This window comes from Schistocerca gregaria, chromosome 5 (assembly GCF_023897955.1).
Source record: "Schistocerca gregaria isolate iqSchGreg1 chromosome 5, iqSchGreg1.2, whole genome shotgun sequence".
Lineage (NCBI taxonomy): Eukaryota > Metazoa > Arthropoda > Insecta > Orthoptera > Acrididae > Schistocerca > Schistocerca gregaria.
In genome coordinates, this window is record NC_064924.1 from 645,256,222 (window position 1) to 645,275,440 (window position 19,219).

Below are 19,219 nucleotides of genomic sequence, written 5' to 3' on the forward strand. Positions count from 1 at the left end.
TAGTTTGTGTATTTTGCTTATTTTTTTCATAGTTCCACACAACTTCTTCCTGTTTTCTCTATTGATCTGTATTCAGTTTTTCAAGGCTTATCCACTGTGCCAACTTATAACTAAATCAGACGGGGGTGGATGGGGAGCTTCCCTTGTGAGTTACGTACATTGTGTCTAGACTTTTACAGACGGAAATACCGGTCAACGTGCATACTGAGAACGCACGCGAGAGTTTCCTGGTGTAGAGTGTTCTGCGTTTTTCCGCTGCCCTCACGGCATATAATTACGACTTGGTGTTCCGCCCTGCACGCAACCCCCTCCCCCCCTCCCCCCCCCCCCCCCCCCCCTCACCAGCGCCCGCACCACGCCCCACGTTTGGACACTGCGCGAGTAGAGAGGCGCACCAAACTGCCCCGAGGGAAATTCGCACAGCACGCTTAGAAAACAGTACGCCATCGCACCAGAATGCAGTTTCCAAGGTCTGCAGTCGTAATCGGTAGGAGTGTTAGCGAGCCCTCTATTGACATAAGAGGAAACTTGTTTTTCTACTTTCCTTGGTGACAATCTTTTCTAGTACGTGATCCACTGTAGACAATGATTTATTTAATTTGCTAATGCCGTTCCTATCACCTCATGCGTCAGTTACCTAAGTCAGGGATGTATTCGGAGTGTGATGTATTTTAATAGTTTGTGCACCGTATTTTCTGAGGCAGCCTGGGGACCAGCCCAACATTTGCCTAAATGAGCGTGGAAAACCGCCTAAAAGCTGCAGTCTAAGTGGTCGGTGCTCCAGACACGGCCGTCAGTCAACCACGTGGATTCGATTCTGGTCTGATCCATATTGATATCGATGGTGGCAAGATATACTTCTACTCATTCCTGGGAAAATGTGGTCTTAACACGAGGACAGACAGACAGTCGGAGAACAAAAGACAAAAAATATTTTTTCATATGATATAATTACAAATTAACGATTATCGGTTTTTTTGAAACCAAATTTCATGATTCCAGGGCATCGGCAACTACCGTTTTGGTCTTGACAAGTGAGTTTGCGAGTGTCAAAATTTGTGAGACAAGTGGCCGTTTCGTTTGATTGCATTGAAAGGTTCAAATGGCTCTGAGCACTATGGGAATCAACATCGGAGGTCATCAGTCCCTTAAAACTTAGAACTACTTAAACCTAACTAACCTAAGGACATCAAACACATCCGTGTCCGAGGCAGGATTCCAGGATTCGAACCGGCCACCGTAGCAGCCACGCGGTTCCGGACTGAAGTGCCTAGAACCGCACGGCCACCGCGGCCGGCCGATTGCATTGACTTAGGTGGTTTACATCTCCAAGGGACCGTAGACCCCAGCATATTAGGCAAATTTCGACTTGATACTTCCACCTGGTCCAGAGAAAAAGGAGAAACAGGCAGCTAGATAACAAATCACAGAATATTTTCTCGTTCCATAAATTAACAATTCTCGAATACTTTTCCTTTACTTTTACTGCTAAACCTTGGTTCTTGCCAATTTACAAGTTTCTAAGTCATCGGAAAGTACCCTATAGGTTTTGTTAAGTTGGTTTGCGATTACGAAAATTTACTTACACTGACTTAAGAGCATATATTTGCTACACCACCAAGGAACTATAGACATTAGTATGTGACATAAAGTTCAATATGTTACGTGTACCCGTTCCTGAAAAAAAGGGATCTTAGCAGTCGGAGGGACGGAGAGACAGATAAATGACCAAAAAAAGTTTATGTAGTGTTATAATTACAACTTCATAATTTTAGGATTTTTTCCGTTAGTTGCACTACGAAAGCTTATTTCTTGCTAAATTTCATGATTCTCGGTCAACGAGAAGTACTCTACAGATTTTGATGAATGTGTTTGTATGAAAACATCGTAAATGGCCATATTTGTTGATCGCGTTGACTTAGAAGTTTCAGTTTCTTCCACCGTCAAGTGATCGTAGATATCAATATGTGACATGAATTTCAAATTGCTACATTAACCCATTCCTGTGCAAAAGGGAGTTTTTATCAGTCGGACAGCCAAACAGACAGATGGACAACAACGTGATACTTTTAATGGTTGCATTTTTACCGAATAAGGAATGGAAACATAAAAAGGAACATGTAAGGACCTATAAACCATTCTGTACTCACCTAGTAATTATGGCAGCTTTAGATTTAGTTTATGTCAGTTACGGTTAGTTTATTTATTCATCTGGTCGTCAGTGAGTGAATTTTACTTACACGTCAAGTTTTAGATTCTACGTAAGCTTCAAGAAGACGGGAGGACACAATCACAGATCGTAGTGACACAAAACGACCTGCAGTGGGCTGCTTCATTACACTGATTCCTGACATTTGATACGTGTTAATTTCCACAGGTCGTAACGCATCATTTCGAACAGAACACATAACCTGAGTGACTGCGCTATTGCAGATGCCTCAAAAAGTGAAATTACTTCGGTACTGACAACTGAATTCGAGGAATATGGTATGCTTTAATTACTAGTGAATTAAATGAAACAACAACATTAAAACATTTATTACCTTATGAACATACATAACTGCAAGAGTTTAATACCAGAATGAAGCTGTTGATAAGAAATGCATGTGCTTTAAATGCATCTGGAAATTAGTTTTATTGTTTTAAATTTAGGGTAAAGCTCTCTCTTTTTAATTGTTAGTGCTACGCATTTTGTCTTTTCCTGCCACCACAAACCAATCAAATAAATATAAATGGTTATTTCAAATCAAAAGAACTAGCATTCTGCAGGGGACACCTTTGAAAGTTACACTATTTATTTATTTTTGAATCTAATCTTCACCCAACATTAACGTCGCACAAAATGCCCTTCAGCTCTTAATCGGTGATGTAAATAATGCTGCATTTAAACTAAACCACTTCGTAGAAAAAACAGTTCTTAATGAGGTCTTTCATGAATCGGATGGTTATATGCTAGATGAATGGTCTGAGTATACTTAGGCTGTAACATGTTAGTAATGTTAGGAATCCTGATGCCCATATAATGTAATAGACATGTTGAAGTCACCCTTAAATTATTTTACAATTGAGGTTCATGGTGTGGCTTCCTGTATCATGTCCTAGTTCATGAACCACGGGCAACGTATGAGTGGCCAAGTAAGTGGTACCTACAGTCGGGATACCAGTTACTTTGGAATAAGGCTGGGCATCTCGGGCATATTCTGAGTCGTGGTCACCTTTGTGCTCATACGGCAAAGACTACCAAATCCACCGGTTAGTCCCTCAACCGTTGGGAGTAAAACCCAATGGGACTCGGGGCAAGTAAGGCTAGCAACCTGCTTCCCCGGTACTTTAAATATGATGCTGGCAACAATCCGAGCAAAATGCCTCGGATCTTTGGAGGTGACGGAGTCCCACCTCTAACTGACAAAGCAGGGACTCCTAAGATACGACTTGGCAAACAAATGATAATGAGATGGGGAGCTATTAATATCAATGGGGGAAGAAGGTAGAGCTGGCAGAGGCTGCAAGTAAGATGGTGCTTGACGTTTTAGCTGTTAGTGACATTCAGGTAGGGGGTGAGAAAGAAGAGGAAGTGGGAGAATACAAGGTCTACCTGTCAGGAGTCAAAGCAGGAATAGCACACTGGCGTGTAGGGCTTTACATCAAGAAAGAAATGGAACCAAGCGTAGTTGCAATAAGGTATGTAAACGAACGACTGATGTGGATAGATTTGACAGTGTCTAGCAAGAAAATTGGGATAGTGTCAGTATATTCGCATTGTGAAGGGAAAGATCAAGGTAAGATGGATAGTTTTTATGAGGCACTCAGTGATGTAGTTGTTAGAGTAAAGGACAAGGACAGTGTTCTGCTCATGGGTGATTTTAACGCCAGGATTGGAAATCGAACAGAAGGGTATGAAAAGGTTATGGGTAAATTTGGAGAGGATATTGAGGCCAACAGAAACGGGAAACTCCTTTTTTAAACATATGAACATTTACCGATATACTTGGGAAGGCAGGCGAACCAGATCTGTCATTGAGTATATAATAACAGATCAGCAATTCAGGAAGGCTGTGAGGGACACACGTGTATTCAGGGGATTCTTTGATGACACTGATCATTATTTAACCTGCAGTGAAATTGGGATTGTGAGGCCGCAAGTGCAGGAGGTCATGTCCATATGTAGGAGGATAAGAGTGGAGAAACTTCAGGATAAGGAAATCAGGCACAAGTACATAACAGCGATCTCAGACAGGTACCAGTTAGTTAAATGTAGTCAATTACAGTCATTGGAAAAGGAATGGACAAGGTACAGGGAAAAGTACAAGAAGTGGCTAAAGAATGTCTTGGAACAGTAGTGTGTAAAAGTAGGATGAAGCAAACAGCTTGGTGGAATGACACGGTCAAGGCAGCCTGAACTCAGGTAGACAGAGAAAGTTATGTTGAAGAAAGAAACAAAGCCAAACAGATAATTGCAGCATCCAAGAAGAAATCTTGGGAAGACTTTGGAAACAGGTTGGAGACTATGGGTCAAGCTGATGGAAAACCATTCTGGAGTGTAATTAGCAGTCTTCGAAAGGGAGGTAAGAAGGAAATGACAAGTATTTTGGACAGATCAGGAAAACTGCTGGTGACTCCTGCGGATGCCTTGGGCAGATGGAGGGAATATTTTGAAGAGTTGCTCAATGTAGGTGAAAATACGAACAGTAATGTTTCAGATTTCGAGGTAGAATGGGATAGGAATGATGATGGAAATAGGATCACATTTGAGGAAGTGGAGAAAATGGTCAATAGATTGCACTGCAATAAAGCAGCTGGGGTGGATGAAATTAAGTCGGAACTCATCAAATACAATGGAATGTCATGTCTTAAATGGCTACACAGGATAATTGAAATGGCCGGGGAGTCGGGACAGGTTCCATCAGACTGGACAAAAGCGGTAATCACACCAATCTTGAAACATGGAAACAGGAAAGATTGTAACAATTACAGAGATATCTCTTGAATCAGCGTTGTTGGTAAAATCTTCTCAGGTATTGTTGATAGGAAGGTACGAGTATTAGTTGAGGACAAATTGGATGAAAATCAGTGTGGATTTAGGCCTCTTAGAGGATCTCAGGACCAGATCTTTAGCTTACGGCAAATAATGGATAAGTGTTATGAGTGGAACAGGGAATTGTATATATGCTTTATAGATCTAGAAAAGGCATATGACCGGGTTCCCAGGAGGAAGTTGTTGTCTGTTCTACGAGATTATGGAATAGGAGGCAAACTTTTGCAAGCAATTAAAGGTCTTTACATGGATAGTCAGGCAGCAGTTAGAGTTGAAGGTAAATTGAGTTCATGGTTCAGAGTAGTTTCAGGGGTAAGACAAGGCTGCAACCTGTCTCCATCGTTGTTCATATTATTTATGGATCATATGTTGAAAACAATAGACTGGCTGGGTGAGAGTAAGATATGTGAACACAAAATAGGCAGTCTGGCATATGCGGATGCCTTAGTTGTGATGGCAGATTAGGTTGAAAATTTGCAAAGTAATATTTCAGAGCTAGATCAGAACGGTAAGGACTATGGTATGAAGATTAGCATCTCCAAAACGAAAGTAGCGTCAGTGGGAAAGAAATATAAACGGATTGAGTGCCAAATAGGAGGAACAAAGTTAGAACAGGTGGACGGTTTCAAGTACTTAGGATGCATATTCTCACAGGATGGCAACATAGTGAAAGAACTGGAAGCGAGGTGTATCAAAGCTAATGCAGTGAGCGCTCAGCTACGATCTACTCTCTTCTGCAAGAAGGAAGTCAGTACCAAGATTAAGTTATCTGTGAACCGTTCAATCTTTCGACCAACTTTGTTGTATGGGAGCGAAAGCTGGGTGGATTCAGGTTACCTTATCAACAAGGTTGAGGTTACGGATATGAAAGTAGCTAGGATGATTGCAGATACTGCTAGATGGGAACAATGGCAGGAGGGTGTCCACAACGAGGAAATCAAAGAAAAACTGGGAATGAACTCTATAGATGTAGCAGTCAGGGCGAACAGGCTTAGATGGTGAGGTCATGTTACACGCATGGGAGAAGCAAGGTTACCCAAGAGACTCATGGGTTTGGCAGTAGAGGGTAGGAGGAGTCGGGGCAGACCAAGGAGAAGGTAACTGGATTCAGTTAAGAATGATTTGGAAGTAATAGGTTTAACATCAGAATAGGCACGAATGTTAGCACTGAATAGGGGATCATGGAGAAATTTTATAAGGGGGGCTATGCTCCAGACTGAACGCTGAAAGGCATGATCAGTCTTAAATGATGATGATGATGATGAGGATGACTAGCAACATCTAAACCATTTATCTGAAAGCTTGTCCTTCAATGTCTCTGCAAGTCACAAAATAAACTGATAAAATATTCCTTAACTTGCCCCATACTATAGTAATAATGAAGAACTGTAAACTGGAGGGCAGATAAATGCGAGAACTATTGCATAGCCAGCTCAGTATTTCGTAAATCGAAACTGCTGGCAAGTGTAATAAAACCAAAGACAGTAAAGGAAGTTGAGATCTCTTTCAGTATGGGGCTATGAAAAATAAAGCCTTCAGTCAGACATTCCTCACTTTATGATTAATAATGCAGACATGACTTTAGAAATATTAGGATATCTTCATAGAATCTGTAGACTTACAAAAAGCATTTGATAACGCTAAGTTGCTTAAAAGGATTGAAATCGTTAATGAAAAATCTGTGGGCTATAGGAGAAGATGGATAATATGCAAGGGGACAGGCAAAAGAGAAATTATTGGGTTAAAAGCAAATAAGGCATAGATGCAGGCTTCGTCATGTACATTTCAAAGTGTACGTCGAAGAACCAACGAAAGAAATAAAAGGAAGTTTAAAATTCGCTATAGCTATATATCAGTGATACAATTCGATGATGACATTACGTTCTATTACAGTGGTGAATAATTACAATAACAATTAAATTTAGTGAACAGTCCACTGAACACCGAATATGGATTAAGAGTAAATCTAAGGCAAACAAAAAGACGTAAATCCATACATAAAAAACTACCTATACAAAATCGTAGATTGTTTAGAGAAAACAAAACGTCTGTAAAGTGACAAAAAATTTCCAGGTGCATATTTCCCCCGCTATGAGAATATGGAGGTTTTGCTCTAGTGATATCCGGCGAGGGTGTTCAAAGTTTTGTTTAGGGCTCACTACATATAATTATTTGATTGAACTGGGCTTACGAAAACGATACGGAATGGATGGCATTCAAGAATAAAATCAGCACTTTTACACTGACGTATAAAATTGTAGCAATAATTTCATGGTGAAGTACATTCAGTTTCGTAGATACAAAAACGTACTGAATTAGTTTTCCTATGGGGTACGTTCATAATGTAATTATTACTTCATAGTGTCTCTATTTGCCGGCCGGAGTGGCCAAGCGGTTCTAGACGCTACAGTCCGGAACCGCGCGACTGCTACGGTCGCAGGTTCGAATCCTGCCTCGGGCATGGATGTGTGTGACGTCCTTAGGTTAGTTAGGTTTAAGTAGTTCTACGTTCTAGGGGACTGATGAACTCAGAAGTCCAATAGTGCTCAGAGCCATTTGAACCATTTTTGTCTCTATTAACGAACGCATTGGCAATTAAAATATGTCCTGTACCAAGGTAATTTCACATCTTGTATCGCCTGGAATACCGTAATATCTTTGATGTATTACGTAATAAAAATAGTGCAATATGACCTATACAAATCACCACACATCGGGTGTGATGGATCAGTTTAATGAAACAGTCCATTACACAGCCTTCAACGTCACCGTTGGGGTCTTTCAGTCTTCCAATAAATGTTATCATTATTTGCTGTGTACACAACAATGGACAACGGGACGTGTATATTGGATTCATTCGCAGTTGATCACACTAGGGGTCGTATGGGTCGTATTTATTGTATCTGACATAATATATATCCGAAAATTACGTTTCAAATATGGTTTTGTCAAAACTATGTTCTGTGCAGTCGAAATTTAACTAAAATATTACGTGGAGGAGTGAGTTAGTTATCGAACTTTTGCATGTAATCGTTCTAGTATGCATGGAAGTCAGCAGACAATTGTAAATACACTCCTGGAAATTGAAATAAGAACACCGTGAATTCATTGTCCCAGGAAGGGGAAACTTTATTGACACATTCCTGGGGTCAGATACATCACATGATCACACTGACAGAACCACAGGCACATAGACACAGGCAACAGAGCATGCACAATGTCGGCACTAGTACAGTGTATATCCACCTTTCGCAGCAATGCAGGCTGCTATTCTCCCATGGAGACGATCGAAGAGATGATGGATGTAGTCCTGTGGAACTGCTTGCCATGTCATTTCCACCTGGCGCCTCAGTTGGACCAGCGTTCGTGCTGGACGTGCAGACCGCGTGAGACGACGCTTCATCCAGTCCCAAACATGCTCAATGGGGGACAGATCCGGAGATCCTGCTGGCCAGGGTAGTTGACTTACACCTTCTAGAGCACGTTGGGTGGCACGGGATACATGCGGACGTGCATTGTCCTGTTGGAACAGCAAGTTCCCTTGCCGGCCTAGAAATGGTAGAACGATGGGTTCGATGACGGTTTGGATGTACCGTGCACTATTCAGTGTCCCCTCGACGATCACCAGAGGTGTACGGCCAGTGTAGGAGATCGCTCCCCACACCATGATGCTGGGTGTTGGCCCTGTGTGCCTCTGTCGCAAGCAGTCCTGATTGTGGCGCTCACCTGCACGGCGCCAAACAGGCATACGACCATCATTGCCACCAAGGCAGAAGCGACTCTCATCGTTGAAGACGACACGTCTCCATTCGTCCCTCCATTCACGCCTGTCGCGACACCACTGGAGGCGGGCTGCACGATGTTGGGGCGTGAGCGGAAGACGGCCTAACGGTGTGCGGGACCGTAGCCCAGCTTCATGGAGACGGTTGCGAATGGTCCTCGCCGATACCCCAGGAGCAACAGTGTCCCTAATTTGCTGGGAAGTGGCGGTGCGGTCTCCTACGGCACTGCGTAGGATCCTACGGTCTTGGCGCGCATCCGTGTGTCGCTGCGGTCCGGTCCCAGGTCGACGGGCACGTGCACCTTCCGCCGACCACTGGCGACAACATCGATGTACTGTGGAGACCTCACGCCCCCCGTGTTGAGCAATTCGGCGGTACGTCCACCCGGCCTCCCGCATGCCCACTATACGCCCTCGCTCAAAGTCCGTCAACTGCACATACGGTTCACGTCCACGCTGTCGCGGCATGCTACCAGTGTTAAAGACTGCGATGGAGCTCCGTATGCCACGGCAAACTGGCTGACACTGACGGCGGCGGTGCACAAATGCTGCGCAGCTAGCGCCATTCGACGGCCAACACCGCGGTTCCTGGTGTGTCCGCTGTGCCGTGCGTGTGATCATTGCTTGTACAGCCCTCTCGCAGTGTCCGAAGCAAGTATGGTGGGTCTGACAGACCGGTGTCAATGTGTTCTTTTTTCCATTTCCAGGAGTGTATATAAAATGCACTCTTCATGATACTTTGTTATTTACGAAACTAACCCGTGACGAAACGCACTGCTCTTCTTTGGATCTTCTCTATTCCGTTTATCAATCCTACGTGATAAAATTCCCAGGCCTCTGAACAACACTCAAGTCTCAGGCACACGAGGGTTTCATGATTTAACTCTTCTGTGGGTGGACTACACTTCCCGAGGAGCCTTCAAATTAACCTCAGCAGAGTGGCATCTGCCTTTCCTACGATTTGTTCTATGAAGTCGGTTCACTTGAAATCGCTCCGTACACATACGTCCTAATATTTAATGAATGTGACTTTTTCCAATGCATGTTCACTGATCATGTATTCAAACAATAAGGGAGGAGACATTCGGATTGGGGATAAATGGGCATGAAAATCTATAGTATCCTCTTCTGCGGAACCATTGCCGCATTTCCCTTATTCGATTTAGGGGAAAACCAATGAAATCTGTGTATGACTGGAACGGAATGTGGAATGTCATCCATGTGGTATCACGTGTCAGTACCTCTCCACTGGCGCTGCAAAGTTGGTGATGGGATTGCGAGTCTCCATCTGACGCCCACACCAATCGCACGGGATCTGATGGACCCAGTGGTGCATGCCCCCTGGGGCCACTCCTCCAGTGGCCCTGGACTGCGAGTACCCTCTGCCGCAGCAATATAGGATGACCGGCAGCAGCCACACAACTCACTTGCACCTGGTGTCTTTTCACAATGACAGCGTCCTTCGTGCTTAATGCAGCAAGGCTAATCTTAATTGACATTTTGAGGGCTGGACTCTATTTCTTGCTGTATTATTTGTACTTTCCGTTCGCTTGGAGAAACGCAAGTTAAGTAAATCTGTCTGCTGTGTTAACTTGTTCGCTGAATAATTCTTCTCCTGCCCTACTTTCCTATGACGACAGTTCCTGCCCCACTCTGTAGCCCATCTCTCCTTACTGTTATGTACAGAAACTGTAGACAACAGTCCACGCTACTGCGAATCTAGTCTCCTACATACGTACCAAGGACGTATGCTACTATGATTACTTGGTTAAAGCAACTACTTCTCATGAACACTGTCAGGCTCAAATTTTCAGTTTTCACGCAGATGAGAAATAGCGTTCTGAATGCGTTGGTTAACGAATTTAACTGGTTCCTTTCATATGAGTATTACCTAAGATATTAAGGGTGAAACTGTAGGACACCAGATACACGCATTAACAATAAGCTCCCCTGTTACACTGCCACGTACATCGTGATTTTTGTTCAAATGGTTCGAATGGCTCTAAGCACTGTGGGGCTTAACATCTGGGGTCATCAGTCCGCTAGAACTTAGAACTACTTAAACCTAACTAACCTAAGGACATCACACACATCCATGGCCGAGGTAGGATTCGAACCTGCGACCGTAGTAACCTTGCGGTTCCGGACTGAAGCGCCTAGAACCGCTCGGCCACAGTAGCCGCCATGATTTTTATCTCTTCCGCATTAGAAAGAAGGATAAAATTCCGAAGACCATGTTCACATTTTTTCATCCACACCTAATACGGAAGGCGTAACAAAAGGTAGGGCCAAGTTCCGAGACACATCTCCCACAAACAGAAAAAGAAAATACTTTATTGCCCGCATCTCGTGGTCGTGCGGTAGCGTTCTGGCTTCCCACGCCCGGGTTCCCGGGTTCGATTCCCGGCGGGGTCAGGGATTTTCTCTGCCTCGTGATGGCTGGGTGTTGTGTGATGAACTTAGATTAGTTAGGTTTAAGTAGTTGTAAGTTCTAGGGGACTGATGACCTCAGATGTTAAGTCCCATAGTACTTAGAGTCACTTGAACCATTTTTTACCATTTGCAGCAATCTCTTAAAACTTTTCCTCTGCACTCGATCGCGGAAATTTTGTCATTTGCAATATTAGCACCTCTACGTTTTGTATTTCATCACGTGCTCTCCACGTGAACTATATGTACTATTTGGTGCCGTACAAATCTGATCTTACTATTCAGGCTCATGGGCCAATAAATCCACCGACATAAAATTGTAGACATATCGTGTTATGAACTGCTACGACTAAGTAAAATGTTAATGATAATAACAATACTGCCCTTAAAACTTTGAGACTTGTTTCAATTGTATAACTAAATTTTCATGGGGAGATGGCAACGGCGGCGAAGGAATGCATTCTTGTAAGTACAAGTGGCTTATGTAAGGTAAGTAACAGACACGAAGCAGATGCTGCCAACACTGCCACCACATCGTAGATAATTGGATTTGAGAATCGTTGTGTAACTGAAGCTGGTCGCACGATGCTGACAGAAAGCAGACCGTTTATAAGCAATTTCTTAAATATAGTTTTTTCGCACTGATTTTTGAGCATGGTGAGAGCAATCTCAGACTTTCGCTCGTCCAAACACGGCATGTAGTTATTACATTATTATTACGATAACTATGTGACACTAAACTGTAAACCGCAGTTTCATCACCACCATCTGTTTATACTAACGTCACGTTCCCAGTTGTAGCGAGAGTCTTCCTTTCAGTTACAGGGTGGCGCACCAAATGTGTTACCATTTTGTTTTTGAATATAAACTTCATTGTCAATACAATCTGAAAGGAACATATACTACAATGAAGATCCGCCCATGGTGATTTGTTCTAACTCAGCACATGCTCAATATGTCCTCAATTTCGTTTCCTAACTTCCTTCAAACCAACACTGAAGTTAGTGATTACCCTACGGCACATGTCGAAATGCTTGTGTTTGCAGTATGTGGCGTTGCTCCATCTTGCATAAACCACTACGCGTTGAAGGGCAAGGCAGTAGCAAAAAGCTTTGGAATCAAGCTATTGCGAAGTATGCTCAAATAACGCTCGCTGTTCACAGTTTCTTCAAAGTGAAAGGGTCCAATTAGTCCGTGACTGGAAATTGCTGCCCACGCTGTAGTCCTCGGAGGGCATAATGCTGTCGTTCATGAAGCACGTGTGGGGTTTCAGTGGCCCAAAAGCGTACATTTTGTTTGTTAACCACACCGTCTAAATGAAAATGCGCCTCGTCTGAAAAACAAACGTTATTGAGAGTTTCTTCCCTATCCTCCGCCCACTGAGCAAATAGTAGTCTCTGCTGCTTGTGTTCTTCTGTGAGCTTCTGTGCATAGGTCATCTTGTATGGGTACATACGGAGGTCACTTTTAAGAATGCGTTGAACGGAGCGTCTGGATATTCCCAGTTGCACTGCTGCGTTTCTACACGATTTCCCGGGACTTCTCTGTACAGAAACTCGCACCGCTTCAGTATTCTCTGGCGAAGAAACAGGCTTAGGCCGAAGTGGCTTCGCTTCCAATACTGTTCCTTCCTGTACAATTTTATCGTACAACCTTTGGATGGTCTTCTAGCAAGGGACCCATCGTGCGTTAAACTGTTGTCGAAAACGCCTCTGTATCACAACAAGGCTTTTCGTTTCACGAAAAAGTAACACAATTGCCGATCGTTGCTGTGTCGTCAGTCTTCCATTGTCAGCCATTGCTGCTTACTAGTCTCCTAGCGGCAGTATCTTGAATTACACGTGATTGCGTAACTCCTTTGTTTTTCCAAGCTCTGCTGGTACTGCTCTAGAGATCCCAGCGGAATAACTAATGTGCGTCGTAAATAGTGAAAGAAACAATTGGTAACACATTTCGTGCGCCACTCTATACCTGTCCCTAGCATTTGCGTCAAAATTGTTCATACCACGATTTATATCATGCTACATGAAAACAGGCATAAACGAAGTCTTGAAGACGTAGTACTATGGAAGAGAAACTTTGCCTCCTCTACCATACACAATGATCACCGTGGCTCGGTGCTAAATTAAACTGGTGTTGATGCGCTCACACTGCCTGATAGTACCCTCTCGTGCATCTTGCTCTCGCTGACGTGTGACACAACCGAAATCCTGAAGAGGTACATAGGAAGGAAGAGAAACGGCAGGTACTCACGGGCCCGGCACGGCTCGGGGAGCAGCAACAGCAGCAGCAGCAGCAGCAGCGGCGGCGGCGATAGCGGCAGCGGTGGTGGAGAGCACGGCGCCGATGACGCAGACGTGGACGCGCCCGCGAGCGTGTGGTGGCCCGGCGTCGCCCGGCGGCCTCCCATGGCGACTGAGGCCGCCGCCGCCCCGCCCCGCCGCGCGATAGCCTATCAGCGGCCGTATCTGCGCGCGTGACGTGCCGTGACGTGACGTGACGTGACGTGACGTCGGCGCCCTGTCGCTACACCTGTTCCGCAACTCCTGCTTAGGCCACTTAGGACGGCGACCTTGCGAGCGTTACGCGCCCAGCTGCACGCTCCCTACGGCTCGGCGGTATGCACCTCTTCCGGACTGGTCGACTCGCAGCGGCATGCGCTGGGTGCCGTAAGAAGGCGCAACTCATCCACCTACCTACCTAGGCACGTGGAAGAAGTTAGGGCATTATCCCGTTAAGTCCCAAATTAAGTTTTTTTAATTGAATCTTTTATTCCTTAATTATAATGTACATAGCGTATCAATCACAATAAGTACAAAAATAGCCAAACAATATTTATACATGCTGATGTAACGGCCGTCCTCAAAATAAGACGCTGGGATCTAACCGTATCGTATAGCATACTAAACTCTATTCAAGTCTTAACTATATATTTCTTGTGAAATGGTACAAACCACATCTACATCTACATTTATACTCCGCAAGCCACCCATCGGTGTGTGGCGGAGGGCACTTTACGTGCCACTGTCATTACCTCCCTTTCCTGTCCCAGTCGCGTATGGTTCGCGGGAAGAACGACTGTCTGAAAGCCTCCGTGCGCGCTCTAATCTCTCTAGTTTTACATTCGTTATCTCCTCGGGTGGTGTAAGTAGGGGGAAGCAATATATTCGATACCTCATCCAGAAACGCACCCTCTCGAAAGCTGGCGAGCAAGCTACACCGCGATGCAGAGCGCCTCTCTGGCAGAGTCTGCCACTTGAGTTTGCTAAACATTTCCGTAACGCTGTCACGCTTACCAAACAACGCTGTGACTAAATGCGCCGCTCTTCTTTGGATCTTCTCTATCTCCTCTGTCAACCCGACCTGGTACGGAACCCACACTGATGAGCAATACTCAAGTGTAGGTCGAACGAGTGTTTTGTAAGCCACCTCCTTTGTTGATGGACTACATTTTCTAAGGACTCTCCCAATGAATCTCAACCTGGTACCCGCCTTACCAACAGTTAATTTTATGTGATCATTCCACTTCAAATCGTTCCGTACGCATACTCCCAGATATTTTACAGAAGTAACTGCTACCAGTGTTTGTTCCACTATCATATAATCATACAATAAAGGATCCTTCTTTCTATGTATTCGCAATACATTACATTTGTCTATGTTAAGAGTCAGCTGCCACTCCCCGCACCAAGTGCCTATCCGCTGCAGATCTTCCTGCATTTCGCTACAATTTTCTAATACTGCAACTTCTCTGTATACTACAGCATCATCCACGAAAAGCCGCATGGAACTTCCGACACTATCTACTAGGTCATTTATATATATTGAGAACACTCAGTGCCACACGGCATTTAATACAATATGTTTTTGGTTTCCCCTTGCATTTAGTTCTCAACACATCTTCTTTGCGTGCTTCTTTTGTCAATCACATGACCAGTTCCATCAAACCTGATGTCTGGTATCACTCTCAACTGACTTGATTGGTATTCCATTGGACGTCCAATATTCGCCTTCCAGTGTCCAATTTCAGGTTCAAATGGTTCTGAGCACAATGGGACTTAACATCTTTGGTCATCAGTCCCCTAGAACGTAGAACTACTTAAACCTAACTAACTTAAGGACATCATACAACACTCAGTCATCACGAGGCAGAGAAAATCCCTGGCCCGCCGGGAACCCGGGCGTGGGGATTGAGAACGCTACCGCACGACCACGAGCTGTGGACTCCAATTTCAGGTATGTAACTGTAACAGCACGTCTGAAATCCAGTGCAATTTTCCCATGTACTAGTCTGTAGAAGAACCTGGCATTTACGAGGACCATTTCCAGCATACGTGCAAATAGGACCCAGTACCATTTTTTCCCTCTAATAACCGTCGCACATTTTCCAACTAACCAGTCATGGTGGTCAACACCTCCCATGTACGCGTTATACGATTTCAAAACGGCAGCTTGTTGCACTTGTCTCTTCTTACTTGCTTGTCTACTGTACCGCGTAACTGCTCCCAAAGGTTCAACTTTGTCAAAATTTGTAACAATTGTAACGCATCTGTTGTCGTGCCATCGAACAAATAAGACTTCACCATTCCTGTCGAACTGGTTGTCATACTTTCCACGAACTGTCTTTTTCAGTTCGTTGCTGCTCAGTAGTGGACAGTCAGCAACTAGATTCTCACTGAAAGTTCCAGTTGCTCGAAAACGTAAATTTCTCAGATGAAACAGAAGATCTCTACTAGTGAAGAAATTGTCAAAATACACACAATGATTCTCGGGTTTTTCAGTGCAGTTCAGCATGTTTAGGGCTACTCTTGATCCCAATTGTAGGCCATCCCTTGCAGTATATTCTGGGTCCTTTCCACAGTATAAATCAAATTTGAAACAGTAGTCACTTGCTCCACAAAGATACCACAACTTATAGCCAAATCTAGTAGGCTTGCCTCCGATAAACTGTTTCAGCCCACTGCGTCCCTAGTATTTGACTATCATTTCGACGTTTGACAAATTTTCCTCAAATATTCCAAATTTTTGATAAGATTCATTTGTCATTTTCAAGAGAGGTCTAAGTTTGAATCCGCGATCGTGTTTGTTTTCATTGGCTAAGTCATTATCTTGAAAATGAAGCATTGTTTTCAACTTCTGATATTTATTCATTGACATAGCTGTCTTTATAATTGCTATGCCAACATCTTCATCTTCAGACTAGTATAGCTTCTCAGCAGGGAGCTTATGGTAGCCAGCAAAAAGACGAAATCCGTCAAAGACCTTCACTTCTGCAACTATGAGGATAAAACCGTGCACATTCTTCATATTTACTGCACATCTCACAGTTATTTTCACTGTGAACTCGTATATATTTTCGTTCATCAGTTCCTCAAACGTCTCCTTCGGAGTCAAGGAAGAAAGTCGTTCCTTCAATTCCTCTCTCTGTGCTGGTGTCATGCTCACAAGTTTGAGACAGCTTTGTATAAACTGGAGGTGTCTTTTTTCCAATTGCTTTTCTCACCAGTAAGACGGTCTCTTCTTCGATTTACTTCTGGAAACCTGGGATGTACTTGGCAGTGAAGTTTTACATACAGTTTCTTCATTATTCTATGATACAACATAATGTAATTCAATAGCGCCTGGCACATCTGAGACTTCCACGGTACCAATAACATCGTTTGGACCTTCTTCTTCGTCGGTCATACAGTCTACTTCAGGAGGACATGTGACATCAGTGTGGTCCTGATCATCTGACACCGCATTATAGAATGCGTCACTGTTTATTATTTCTTCTGTTTCTTCGTTAGTGAGGTATCTATCTCGCCTGAAGGCCATTATAATCTATATAAAATGAAATGAAATAAAATTTAATAAAATAAAGAGAAATGAAAAAATAATACATTAGTACAAACTACAGAAAAGGGAATGTGTAAATACCTCTGTCCATCTGGAACTGTATTATTTACTATATATATATATATATATATATATATATATATATATATATATATATATATATATAGAAGGGTCGTTAATTACCTCAGCAACAGAATCTGGTAAAATTACCACCTTCTAAAAAGAAAATACATCAGCAGTAGCAGAGTTTCACATTCGAACGTGCAGAAATACAAATATCTGAACTGATAAGACCAAGTTCTAGTGTCGTATTTCGAGTACACCAAATTTTATTACAATGTAAAACAATGAATATAGCTCCAATTGAGCTAACAATGCAAGAAGTTTAAAAGACACATTGTTGACTATAAATAATCACAAAAATATCTTTCACACACATTTCAAATATTACTAAACTGTCGATAAAGCAAATACCTGTAATAATGAAACGTGTGCTTTGGTATTCAATAATCAGTTAATGGTAGGAGTTATTGCTTATAATTTCCTGAAAGCATACATTTGTTATAAAAAGCATCAACAAATGACGTAGAACAGTAAGAGTTGCAAATTAATAACTTATTGGGTATTTATAAATAAATATGTGCTCTGTCCTCAAAATACGGCACTGGTACTTAATGGGTTATAGAATACCATTTACTTTTGAAGTTGCATCTCCAGTTGGAACTCATTCTTATTTATGAAGGCAGACTGAAACGACGAATGAAAACTGTACCAAGGACAGATTTGAACCCAGTTCTCCTGCCGAGTAGGAAATTGCGCTAATCACTACGACACCTTGGCACGGTGGTGCATCTGCCCAGTGAGCTGGAGACCTGCGTTCGAATCCCGGCCTTGGTAGAAATTTTCATTCGTCCCTTTAGCCTGCATACATACATAACAGACGTTTGAGAGTTAGAAATGTTTCTGGAACCGTACAGTTTTATTCGATTAGGACACTCATGCCTAGGTTTCAGGCTGGATTTCTCTTTCTTTCGACTCTGAGGCGCTGTTCCAATACAAATGGAGAGCCTTTGCAATGCTGTTAGAGTTAAGGGGGAATACCAACTGGGCTGCATTGTGAATAGAAATTTGAATTCAGGAGGGAGGTGTGTTACGGTAGTCTGTGCAGCCATTGTGCCAGGGGTGACGTAGAGGTCAGTGCATCTGCCTAATGAGCTGGATACCTGGGTTCTATTTCCTGCTTTCGTACAAATGGTCATTCGTCACAACTGTCTATATATGTACGTCATTGATGTTTGAAACTTGAAAAGATCTCTGCAGTCATATAGTTTCATTTCAACTCATTCTTAGTTCTCAAAAACGCTTTACTATAAACTTCACCTATTTGGCAATACATGTTTATATTTCTCTCGATAAAGTTTAAGAAAATTACCAACGAAAAAAACATTAAAAAGGAAGTTGTACTCTGAGGCTAATATGGAATAGCTGGAAAACGTAACACAGGAACAGGGTTGTAAAAACGCAGATATTTGCGTAAGTCACAAATCTAATCTTCGTTCTCAGCATCTGCCCTATTAAGGTGGGGTTTTAGGGTTTTATGGAATATAAGTGTTCCGTGTTGCCCGACATACCATCTTTGACTTCACGACGTAACAAAAGAATCAACTGTATCCACAACCAAGAATCGGGCAATACGTAACGATCTGCTACTCTTTTACTTAATAAAGTGCATGGTTTTGATCGTTAATGAACATTTCCAATACTTGCTGTGTATTTTTGAAAACTTACCTCCAAAAAATTTGCCAGGCTACGAAAATAATGATTCTGTGTTGTGTGGAGACGAAGTGGACGAGCTGCAGAGCATCACGAGAATATTTTGAAATAGTTCGTGCGTCTGCCACTTGGGAGCACTACTCTAGGGATGAGAAATCAGTATTTCATATTCCCCAACTATTTCGTAATACCCGAAGTTCATAAACATTGCACATCACTGTGAAGTGCATGTCAGAGTTTGCTTTGCATTGGACCATTATGTAGGGTTCCTTCTTCTTCCACAAACGCCTCATTGCAATCTATAATCAGTCTAGTCTTGTCTTCATAATGCTTATGGGGGCGACACACATGGTGTAAACCCA

The 19,219-nt window shown here is 43.0% G+C and overlaps 1 protein-coding gene across 1 annotated transcript in view; it reads right to left on the bottom strand.

Annotated features, from left to right (window-relative positions):
- LOC126272468 (uncharacterized) overlaps positions 1-13,657 on the bottom strand; it is a 240,832-nt gene extending 227,175 nt beyond the window's left edge. The window contains exon 1 of the mRNA XM_049975346.1: positions 13,500-13,657. Within this exon, the coding sequence (XP_049831303.1) occupies positions 13,500-13,656 (157 nt within the window). The 5' untranslated portion in view covers position 13,657. The remainder of the gene's footprint in view (positions 1-13,499) is intronic.
- Positions 13,658-19,219: the final 5,562 nt, after the last annotated feature.